Source organism: Leucoraja erinacea, chromosome 4 (assembly GCF_028641065.1).
Source record: "Leucoraja erinacea ecotype New England chromosome 4, Leri_hhj_1, whole genome shotgun sequence".
Classification (NCBI taxonomy): Eukaryota; Metazoa; Chordata; class Chondrichthyes; order Rajiformes; family Rajidae; genus Leucoraja; species Leucoraja erinaceus.
Window position 1 is genome coordinate 58,689,357 of NC_073380.1, and position 12,205 is coordinate 58,701,561.

At 45.3% G+C, this 12,205-nt stretch overlaps 1 protein-coding gene across 7 annotated transcripts in view; it reads right to left on the reverse strand.

The window, feature by feature from the left end:
* The window catches only part of ptpn2b (protein tyrosine phosphatase non-receptor type 2b), a 60,759-nt gene that overhangs the window by 31,501 nt on the left and 17,053 nt on the right, over positions 1–12,205 (reverse strand). For 6 of the 7 annotated variants that reach the window (XM_055634356.1, XM_055634355.1, XM_055634353.1 and 3 more), the window contains exon 3: positions 2,257–2,357. The exons of the other annotated variant lie outside the window; for it this stretch is intronic. In XM_055634356.1, coding sequence (XP_055490331.1) covers positions 2,257–2,357 — 101 coding nt within the window. The remainder of the gene's footprint in view (positions 1–2,256; positions 2,358–12,205) is intronic. 7 annotated transcript variants of the gene reach the window in all.

Below are 12,205 nucleotides of genomic sequence, written 5' to 3' on the forward strand. Positions count from 1 at the left end.
GCCCGCAGTTTTGGAATGCCTGATGCCGACACAAGATGGAGCATTTGGAATCCCAGCGACATGGACCTGCCAGATACTACGGGGCTGCAGGCATCTTCTACCACATAGGAACTGCACAAACCTGCACGTCTTTGGAATGCGAGAGGAAACCGGAGTACCCAGAGAAAACCTACATGGTCACAGGGCAAATTCCATACAGACAACAACTGTCATCAGGATCGAACCCAGGTCGCTGGAGCTGTAAGGCAGCAAATCTACTGCTGTGCCACTGTGCCGCCCTTTATTCCCCAAATTGCTGAAACATCTGTAAATTCAATAAATTTGCCTAAATTAAGAAATATTGTAGGTAAAGGAAAACGAGGACTTTTTTTTTTTACAAAATAAGGAGATTTCTTGCACTTTTTAACAAAGCAAGCAACCGTGAATTTTAAACAGTTACTAGACACCATCATACCAACAACTAGAGAGTAGTCCTGAGCTACTATCTACCTCATTGACCCTTGGTCTATCTTTGATTGGACTTTACCTTGCACAAAACGTTATTCCCTTCACATATCTGTACACTGTGGATGGCTCGATTGTAATCATGCACCGTCTTTCCACTGACTGGTTAGCACCCAACAAAAGCTTTTCACTGTACCTCGATACATGTGACTATAAACTAAACTCAAAATCAAGTTGGGCATTTATTTCTCTCTGCCATCTCTTACTGCAATGCAGTACAGGGGAGAACTGTGCACCTTTACTTAACTAATTCAAGTTGGTATTATAGGGTGGATACTGTATATAATAGCAGGAACTATCACTGTTAATTTAGCCTTTGTGAATCCTATGCACACACACACACACAGGACAACAGCAGAAGATGGAAATCTTCACCTCACCACCAGCACAAAGATCCATCACAAGCTTTGAATAACTGCATGGTTTTTAGTTTAGTTTAGAGATACAGCATGGAAACAGGTCCTTTGACCCACTCTGACCATCATTTACACAAGTTCTAGGCTGTCCAACTTTCTCATCCATTCCCCTATACACTAGGGACAATTTACAGAGTATCTACAAACCCAGTCATAGTGAGAATAAGAAAACTCCACTCAGAGAGCACCAGAGGTTGGGATTCATGTGAACAAAATAAATTAATTGCACTCTGATGTATATGACAAACTAATCAAATTATTATCATTAATCTGAACAGCTCACTCCACTTCCATCACATCCTTCCCATAACGTTAGAAACCAGAATTTAATCAATAATCAATAAATCAGTCTGAAAATGGGTCCCGACCAGGAAGGTCACCTGCTCATTTCTGAAGTTTTCTTAATCTTCTTGCCACTTCCAATGAGTGATGCACATTTATATTAGGAATAAGTGATAGATTTAGATGAAGAGAGGAATGGAACATAACTGACTGGCAAGCATCAGTTTGGGATTATGTGTATTCTGCATAATCTGTATGTAATCTATGCTCCCAGATCCTTCTGCTCTTGTGGCCCATTTTTAAACAGTATTTTTATTTTACAATGCTTCTCCTCATTCTTTGTCCAAAAATACATCACCTGACTTCACCACATTTAACACCAACTACCTAAAATAGATGTACACAGCTGTAATCCATCATTATCCTCGCTACTGTTCACAATATTACCTAGTTTTGTGTTGGATGCACAGCAGTAATTCAAGGTGGCTCACCACCACCTTGTGGGAAATAATTGCTGGCCTTACTATCATCAAATAAATGCCATATAAAACTCTTCCCCCCCCTACACAAATTAAGCATTGAAACTTAGAACCAGAATCATATCAAATGAGCAGAGAGAGAAATAAACAAGTAGAAAAGTGAAAACAACAATGCCATCATCATGCTCTCCAATTTGTCACTTATTTTAACCAAAGCAGAAAAGACAAGTTGAATTAGATTGCAAAGGTCTCAGTCAAGCACATGATCATAAGCAGATTTAAGGAACAGCAAGTTTGCAAAGTTTGAAACTGTTGAAAAGTGAAGCCAATCCCCTCATGCATAAATAGCAAGTGAAGGAAATAAACAGACCCCTCCCAAAACCAGACACGGTGATGCACTGTTCTTGAAAGCTTGAGTGGCATTAAATCTTATGAGTAAAATTGTATTTTGCCTTTTCACTTGGGGTGGAGGTTAAATAAATTGGCTAACAACACATTTTTCCTCACACAAGCTTGCAGCAGAATTTTCGATATTTTCAATCACATCAGGCAACAGTCGCTCTGTGTATACCTACCTGGGTTAAAATGTAGTTTCTCTGGGCCTCTTCCATGATAATTAGACTTGCATTGATATAATCATTATCTGCTGTGTGAAGTTTAACACGGCTGTGGTCAACTACAATTGAAAAGTAAAAATATGTCAAAGCAAAATTAACATTCTGGACCATGTTATTTATACTGAACATTAAACTGCAGGCATGTTAAAACTTAGAAATGATTGGTGGATTTGGATTTAAATCTGGATTGACTGAGAAAGGAAAATTTATTTCATCAAAAGGCAGCAAAAGGAATTAAATAAAATACTGAGCAATATGAATCAATAGTTTTGTTCCAAATATACCCATACTGGCTGTAGTGGATATTGCCGATGACTTATGTAACTGATGCCCTCAAATAAGAAAATGCTCAAATCATATATTAATTTAACAATTGGACACTGGAAACTCAGGAACTCCACACAAGTACAAATTTCTCCCAGTCAGAATGAGTTGTCACCACCCCGACACCTAACTCTTTTCTGATGATTCCAAAAGATTTTATCTATATCATTGGTAGTAAGATTTCCCAAGATATTCAGTAATCTCTGGCAGCCACATTATGGTATTGACTGAAGACCAGAGATCCAGCAGTCTATGGGAATATCTCTCACTTTCCATCATATCAAAGACAAAATTACACTGCATCCGAGAAGGGTTCTGACCAGAAACGTCACCTATTCCTTTTCTCTATCGTTTTGTGTCTCTCTTTGCTGTACATCCTGTTTGACTGCACTATCGATACAGAAGAAACCACAGAAGAGGGACAAACTGAGTACAATGCTAACTTGTTAAAGTGTATGCTGTGTACATCATAAGATCCAATTAACACCTTAATAGATAAGAAGTCTAGTTATCACCAAGTCACAATTAGCTACAGTTAGTGAGCCAGCAACTGAAGCAGTAACATTTTCCACCAATTTTAGTTGATCATCTTGACCAATGCCTCAAAATCTATCCCCAACAAATACCCAAAACATATTCTCAGCTCGATCATTTTATCATTTTGTATATAAATTGTCTCGTACTTGCAGATACAGTTAAACTGCAAGTATTTTTCTGTTATTCCAATTAAAATTATGCTTCATTAATGAAACCTCTTAAAATGCTGTACTGCTGTCCAGCAAAGTTCAAACAGTATTAAAACTAATTCAGAACTTTCATCAAATGCTTAAGCAAGTCATTTTCATTTTTTAACAAGGTCAAGAAATAGTTAATGTGAACAGTTAATTTGTTTTAGTGGCATAATTTAAGCAATAAACAACTGTTAAGTACATCAAACAACTGGAAAGCAAAGCTGCTAACAATGCAACACTGCTGGAGCACTGCACTGAAATATCAACTTGGGCAATAGGAAGACCACATGCATGTTTGAGGATGATGATTAAAGCCTCAAGATGGGGTTAAACTTGGTAGTTTGATCCGTCTAGCACAATTTTATTTGCATCTAAAGATCTGCTTCAGGGTTGCAACGATTTCCATCTCAGAATTCACCTACACAAAAAGCACAGTACAAAGCAGTAAAAGCCAACTATCCCATTACAGATATCTGGTCCTGTCCACACACATTGTATTGTAAATACAGAGAGCCAAAACTCAAAATGATCAATTCCTCCTGAGCAAAAGCAGAAAAATCAATTAGGCAAAATAAATAAAAATAATCCCATGTAGCATGCTACCTGAAGGAATGATGGGATGCATAATGAATAACATTTACATATGTGGGTCCAGACGTTGGCATTTTAATCACACAAAACCACTTAGCAAAATCAATTTTAGATTATATTTATCTGCACTGTATAATACAAATCATCCCAAGATAAAGTTGAAAACCAAAAGGTTCAATCTGCCTACCAGCATCTTAACGTAAAAAATGATTGATCACAGTACAAGAACAGGGAATAATGTTCCTTGAATTGAAAAATGTAATTTGAATTAGAACCTGCATGCTCTTGACAATTAAATACTTACACAATTCTCAATGAAATCACATAATAGTATCCTTATCTTAGCTTCCTTCCCAAAAATATTAATTCCAAATATATATATAAAACATATTTACAAAATTAAGAGTATGAATGGAATTACTCCAGTTTTAATAGACTGATTAAATGCACACTGCAAAATTAAGGATTGTTTCACTCTGCAAGAAAGTTTTTTAATGCAACACAATAGCAATATACAAGTTATATTTCTAAATAAACTATAGGTTCCAAAAAAGAAAACCAACTTAAAAAAAGGCCAATAAAAGAGGCCAATAAAATTTCCATAATCATGTTTACAAAGGTTACATTGTAGATGTCAACAGGAAAAGTTCTACTCTTTCTGGTAAATCGAAGCTCTGCTATTCTCGGAAAGATGACATCACCACTTAAGAAAAATGAACTAACGTAATACTCTGAACGGTTCCCGATGCAACCTACAGATGAACACAGCTGCTTAACAGTTTCACTGCTTCGACAGGCCACATGCCAACTAGAATAATTTAGCATATTATCTTTAAAATTGTTCGCCAAAAGATTAATGCATTTTATCATCACTAAATGAGGTGTACATCATGTGGCTGCACTCATTGTAGATGGTGTACAGTCCTGATCCTGAGGCTGTTCTTAAATGTAACAAACTACTTTGAGAACAGGAAAAATTACCCAGAGAAGAGGAAATCGAGAAACAGAGTATATAGGTTTAACGTGGTTGGGGAGGGGGGGGGGGGTGAAGGACATTTAATAGGAACCCAAGGGGCAACTTTTTTTAAAAATACTAAGGGTGATAGGTATATGGAACGAGCTGCCGGAGGAGGTAGTTGAGGCAAGTACTACCACAAGGTTTAAGAAACATTTGGACAAGTATATGAATACTTGTTCATAGGGATATGTACAGGTTTAGAGGGATATGGACCAAACACATGCTGGTGAAACTAGTGTAGATGTGGCATGTTGGTATGTTGGGCCGATGAACCCCTTCCTTTCCACGCCATAAGACTCCATGACAATGAAATCTCTATGACTTTCACATCTAATGAGCAGGAGTAAGACATTTAGCATTTCATGCCTGTGCTGCTAATCAGTGGAATCATGGAAAATCATCCCCTTCAATATCATATTCTACTTACTCCTCATAGCTCAATACACTTTGTGTTCAGAAATTCATCTTTTTCTTTAAAATATTTACATACATTCTGTGTGGTAGTGAATTCCACTTGTTCACTCCTGATAAGTGAGGAAATCTCTCATCTCAACCTCAAATTTCTCCTTACTAATTATAATTTTAGTTTTTCACTTTTGCTAGGGAACCAAGAATCAAACATTTCTCAAATGTTTGCTGCATGTTCTTTGAAGACAGAACCACAGTATTTAATTAGTCCTTGTTCCCCATTATAAATTCCCCCCTTTCGAACCACATGATCAACAGCCTAATTGTATGTTCCCTAAAAGTTCACTTTCATAGTCTGCTTTTGTTCTCCAAATCATAGTTTGCCATCTATGCCAAAATCTAAACTGCTCCTTATCCCCTGCACTGTTTGAAATCTTATCTCTCCTCTTTTGATCTCATACTGTACTTTCTTTGCTCAATAGCCATAGTTGGATTGCCTCATGGATTTATATTCCCCCATATGCACCAATCAGGAATATATACCGATTGCCGTTCCTGCAATTGTTCTTTAAATGTTACGTATGACTTATTGACCATCAAACCTTTTTACTAAGTTCTGCAATCTCACATTGCCAATGTACAATATGGACTACATACAAGAGGATTGCACAGCTGATGAGGATAAAGCATTCCCTGGATGGCTGCTTCCGAAACGATCCAAAATGTTCATCCTGCACACACACAATTCTACTTCAATATAATTCCTGATTTGGTTTTGCCTGGTCCATTGAGATGAATGTCACTCATGATTAAGAGGGAACCATAGTTGCACACATCTTTAATACCCAGTTTGAGGGTATACCCTGTCGGGGCGACACAGTGCTGCAGCGGTAGAGTTGCTGCTTTACAATGCCAAAGAATCGGGTTCAATTTTGACTACGGATGCTGTCTGTACAGAGTTTGTACATTCTCCCTGTGACTGCATGGGTTTTCTCCGATTGCTCCGGTTTCCTCCCATGCTCCTACAGGTTTGTAGGTTAAATAGGCTTGTTAATTATAAATTGTCTCTAGTGTGTGTAGGATAGCGCCGTACGCTGTGATCATTGGTCGGCGTAATTGGTAAAGCCTTCCTATGACTTTATTGTCATTTAAGTAGTGAAAGTCTAATCACTTTTCATATCATTTTGAAGCCTTCGACACCCTTCTTATAGTCAGCAAGTCAAAGTATATCGGAACAGGCCCTTCTGCCCACCAAGTTCATGTCAACCATCAACCACCCATTTATACTAATTTTACATTAATCCCGTTTTTATTTCCCTAATTTTCGCCTCATGGACATGTACATGAATTGGAAAGGTTTAGAGGGATATGGGCCAACACAGACAAATGAGACTTGCTTAGATGGGCATCTTGGTCGGCATGGACATTGAATCACCAACATTTAAAAAGGGTAAAGACCACGTGGTAAATTAAATTATTTGATGGGTGCCTCAGTGTGGATACGATTGATTGAACGACCTATTTCTCTGCTAGATTGTTCTGATACTTTTTTTAAATAGTGAAATTGTCTTTACTTTCATTACTCTATTCTTTTTAACTATTGTTGAGTCACTGTGGAAAGTCCCTGCCACCGTCAAAATAGTTTCACTACTTAAATGACAATAAAGTCATAGGAAGGCTTTACCAATTACTTGCCTTCATTCACCTCTAACTATCCATAAGGCAGAATCATCCTAAAGGGGCAAAGATAACAACAGATTCTTTACTTCAGTACTGACAATGGCCTAAAGTACTCTTAAATGTTGTCAAGGTGCATTAATTTGTTTGTCACCAGAATAGAGATTACTCATTTACCTGCTAACCTTTCACCTCATTTCCCATGCATGAGAAATAAAACCTTTGGAGAAAACCTTGTTTTTCCCATATCTCTTAGTTCTCTTTCTCCCGATTCTCAGACTGGGCGGTCACCTATTCTTTTCTTCAGAGATGCTGCCTGACCCGTTGACTGACTCGCTTTTTGTATCTATCTTTGGAGATCTAAAGTGCTTCCTTCCCCCAGGAGCCAAACTCTCCATAGACTGTAATCAAATAATCAAATGAAGGCACACATGCACCTTCACCAATTTCTAACCACCTCCATCCAGCCAAAAAACATTATCACATGCCAGATTAGCTATGCGTCGCCTGACACACGAGCGAACATGCCAGATTCATGTCTTTGAAAACTGAACAAATTCCTTTAAGCTGGTTTAGATCAATCCAAAGACAGCAAAATATTCATAACCAATCTTGCACAGGATAGTTCACCTTCTGTCCTTCTCCAGCTGATAAACACTGCCCCTCCATTCTAAACAATACTCTGAAGCATTTGTTATAGTAAAGGCACAGAATGGATCTCAGGTTTGGGATTACAAAACCAAGAATAGCTGTGTCACACCACCACAGGCAGAGCTGGTGGAAACTAGAAAGACATATGTCAAATTGAGTGACATGTAATAAGCAAACAATGTACAGGATAAAACCTTACCAATTTATCTGAGGCAGATGTATCTGGCTGCAATTGTAGTGACAGAAGTGACTATAGTTCTTGTGAAGATTAAGCCACCTTCAATCAAAGACCTCCCCCATGATGTTGTGCGACACCAACATTTTGCCAATTGTGATAAACTCAAAACAAATCTGACAGCTCAAAAGTGTCCACAATCAGCAACAGCAAAATTTTAGAGATGTATAAAATCATGGGGGCCATAAATAGACAGGATAGATGGTCAGTCATTTTCCAGGGTAGGGGAGTCTAAAACAAGAGCATACAAGTTAAATATAAGAGTGGTTTTTCCACACAGAGGGTGGTGGGTATATCGAACAAACTGTCAGAGGAAGTGGTTGATGCAGGTAATGTTTACAAGACATTAGGCAGGTACATGGATAGGAAATGTTGAGAGAAATATAGGCTAAATGCAATCAAGGGGACTAGCTTTGGTAGGCACCTTAGTCGGCATGGATGGGTTAGATTTCCATACTGTGCAACACAAGGCCTACTGCTACAATCTCCAACTTTTTGTCCTGACATATCCCTCAACCTACCATTATAACAAGGCAAAGAACGTAGCAGGATATGCTAGAAACAGCTATGCTCACCTAAAAAAAAAATTACTGCCAACCTTATGTAGCTGCAACACAGGAAACAGCAAACACAGAGTACAATAAATAGAATTTAGTAAACCCACACGCAACAGAGCAACCAAAATGTTACAACCCTGCCACACCTAGTCATGAATGATGATGGACAATTAACGAAGGAGAAAGTGTAGGACTAACGCAGCAAGTCAGGCAGGGGAGGGGGTGGGGGGTTAGAGAAGAGAAATCCAGCTCAGAAATGCAACCAGATTAGTTACATAGATACTGCATCCAAAAGAACAAGTCAGAGATTGGTTATCCTGCTGTAAATACCCCAAGCCCTATCCATCATCATCAGCACTTCCTGACAATATTTCTCAGATTATCCCATGATTCTACAGTTAGCTTTATGATTATAAAACAAGGGAAACTTTGTGAGAAAGAGCAACCCAACTTCATCACACATTACACTTCGAGGTTCCTAACTGCAGGCCACAGCTCAGAGGAACATGCAAGCGGTTTTAAATGTGCCAAGTCTTTCTGCCCCTACGATCTCCTCAAGGAGTGAACTCCAAAACTTATTTCAGTCTCATAGCAAGATCATTTCTACCTATGAGGGAGGAGAGGGGGGGAGAGGAGAGGGGGGGAGAGGAGAGGGGGGGGGGGAGGAGAGGGGGGGGAGAGGGAGGGGGGGGGGAGGGGAGAGGGGGGGGAGGAGAGAGAGAGGAGGGGGGGAGAGGAGAGGGGGGGGGAGGAGAGGGGGGGAGGAGAGAGGGGGGGGGATAGGAGAGAGGGGGGAGGAGGGGAGGGGGGAGAGGGGGGGAGAGGAGGAGGGGGGAGAGGAGAGGGGGGGAGGGAGGAGAGGGGGAGAGGGAGAGGAGGGGGGGGAGGGGGGGGAGAGGAGGAGGGGGGAGAGGAGAGGGGAGGGGGAGAGGAGAGGGGGGGGGGAGGAGAGGGGGGGGAGAGCGGGAGGGGAGAGGGGGGGGAGAGGAGGAGGGGAGGGGAGGGGAGAGAGGGGGGGGGAGAGGAGAGGGGAAGAGAGGGGGGGAGAGAAGAGGAGAGGAGAGGAGAGGGGAAGAGAGGGGAGGGGAGAAGAGGAGAGGAGAGGGGGGGGAGAGGGAGGGGGGGGGGGGGGGGGGAGGGGGAGGGGAGGGGGGAGGGGGAGAGGGAGGGAGAGAGGGAGAGGGAGAGGGGGGGAGAGAGAGGGGGGGGGAGGGGGGGAGAGGAAGGGGGGAAGAGGAGAGGGGGGGGAGAGGGAGAGAGAGGGAGAGGAGAGGGAAAGGGGGGAGAGGAGAGAGGGGGGGGGGGAGGAGAGGGGGGGAGAGGAGAGGGGGGGAGAGGAGGGGGGGGGAAGGTAGGGGGGGGGAGGGGAGGAGGGGGAGAGGGGGGGGGAGAGGAGGGGGGGGAGAGGGGAGAGGGGGGGGGAGAGGAGAGAGGGGGGGGAGAGGAGAGGGGGGGGAGGAAGGGAGAGGAGAGAGGGGGGGGGAGAGGAGAGAGGGGGGGGGAGAGGGGGGGGGGGGAGGAGGAGAGGGGGGGAGGGGGGGGGGGGGGGGGGGAGGGAGAGGGGGGGGGAGGGGGGGGGAGAGGAGAGGGGAGGGGGAGGAGAGGGGGGGGAGAGGAAGAGGAGAGGGGGGGAAGAGGAGAGGGGGGGGAGAGGAGAGGGGGAGAGGAGGGGGGGGGAGGGAGAGAGGGGGGGAGAGGAGAGGGGGGGAGAGGAGGGGGGGGGAGAGGAGGAGAGGGGGGGGAGAGAGGGGGGGGGGGAGAGGAGAGGGGGGGGAGAGAGGGGATGGGGAGGGGTGGAGAGGGGAGAGGGGGGGAGAGGAGGGGGGGGGAGAGGAGAGGGGGGGAGGAGAGGGGGGGAGAGGAGAGGGGGGGGAGGAGGAAAGAAAGAAGAGGGGGGAGAGAGGAGAGGGGGGGAGAGAGGGAGAGGAGGGGGAGAGGAGAGGAGAGGGGAGGGGGGAGAGGAGAGGGGGGGGAGGGAGGAGAGGGGGGGGGGAGAGGGGGGGAGAGGAGAGGGGGGGGGGGGAGAGGAGAGGGGAGGAGAGGAGAGGGAGAGTGGAGAGGAAGGGGGGGGGAGAGAGAGGAGGGGGGGGAGAGGAGAGGGGGGGAGAGGAGAGGGGAGCGGAGGGGAGGAGAGGGGGGGGAGGGGGGGAGGGGGGGAGAGGAGAGGGAGGGGAGGAGAGGAGGGGAGGAGAGGAGAGGGGAGAGGGGAGGAGAGGAGAGGGGAGGAGAGGAGAGGGGGGAGAGGAGAGGGGAGAGGAGGGGGAGAGGAGGGAGGGAAAAGAGAGGAGGAGGGGAGAGGAGAGAGGCGGGGGGGGAGAGGAGAGGGGGGAGAGGGAGAGGGGGGGGAGAGGAGAGGGGGGGAAGAGAAGGGGGGGGGGGAGAGGAGAGGGGGGGAGGGAGGGGGGAGGGAGAGGAGAGGGGGGAGGAGGGGAGGGGGGGAAGAGAGGAGGAGGGGGGGGAGGAGGGGGAGAGGGGGGGAGAGGAGAGGGGGGGGAGAGGAGAGGGGGGGGAGAGGGAGGGGGGGGGAGGAGGAAGAGGAGGGGGGGGAGAGGAAGGGGGGGGGGAGAGAAGAGGGAGGAGGGGAGAGGAGAGGAGAGGAGGGGGGAAGAGGAGGGAGAGGAGGGGGGGGAGAGAGAGGAGAGGGGGGAAGAGGTGGGGGGAGGAGAGAAGGGGGGGCGGGAGAGGAGGGGGGGAGAGGAGAGGAGGGGGAGAGGAGGGGGGGGAGGAGGAGAGAGGAGGGGGGGGAGAGGAGGGAAAGGGGGAGCGAGGAGGGGGGGGGGGGGAGAGGCAGGGAGAGGAGAGGAGGGGGGGAGAGAGGAGAGGGGGGGGGAGGAGGGGGGGGAAGAGGAGGGGGGGAGAGGAGGGGGGGAGAGGGGGGGGGGGAGAAGGGGGGGGGGGGGGGGTTGGAAAGAGGGAGGGGGGGGGGACCTGCTCCATGTGTTGACAGACCACTTGGATTCCAATGGTCTCTCTCATCACCTGATGAAAGAGACTGTTGTCACCCCTCCCAGTGCAGCAGGTGACAACAGCTGCACGTAACAAGTTCTACATATTGATTACAGCAATGACTACTCATCCTGACCTATCCAATACCACTCCCTTAGTTACCATGGTCATATCAAAATATGGGTTGACATGGCTGGAATGATTCCCAATGCAGTTATGCATCTATAAAATGCTATCATAACCCCTTTACACACCAATTCCATTAGCACTCATTCTTGGGAACATCCTGCAAACTAAGCAAAGCACCAGTGTACCAACAATGAACAAGTATGTGTCTCCTTTTAGCACTTACATTTTTTTTTAAATTCATGGCCTCAGCCAAACAGAAATGTCAAGAGATTTGACTGGATTCATTCGAGGTCTTGCCAATTACAGTGAATTCCGAGCATCTGCAGTGTGTAGAGTTTCCCAGCACTGTTTGTCAGGCCATTGCTATGAAAATGTTTTTTTTCTGAGAATGTTGTTAGGCAATGTACAATGCAATCAAGGAATATCTATGGCTGTTGTATGAACGTCCAGAGGGCATTTGATTTTTTTTTTCCAAGTACATTCAGAGACAAGTGTGGAAGCTCTTGGAACTGAAAACAAATTATTGACCTGGTAGGCAAGTGGCAGAACAAACAGTTAGTCAAGGTGTGATTCGGGGTGCCTTGCAAAAATCTATGTTAGGACTGCAACCTTTCACTGGATTGATTAGATGATAGGAAAG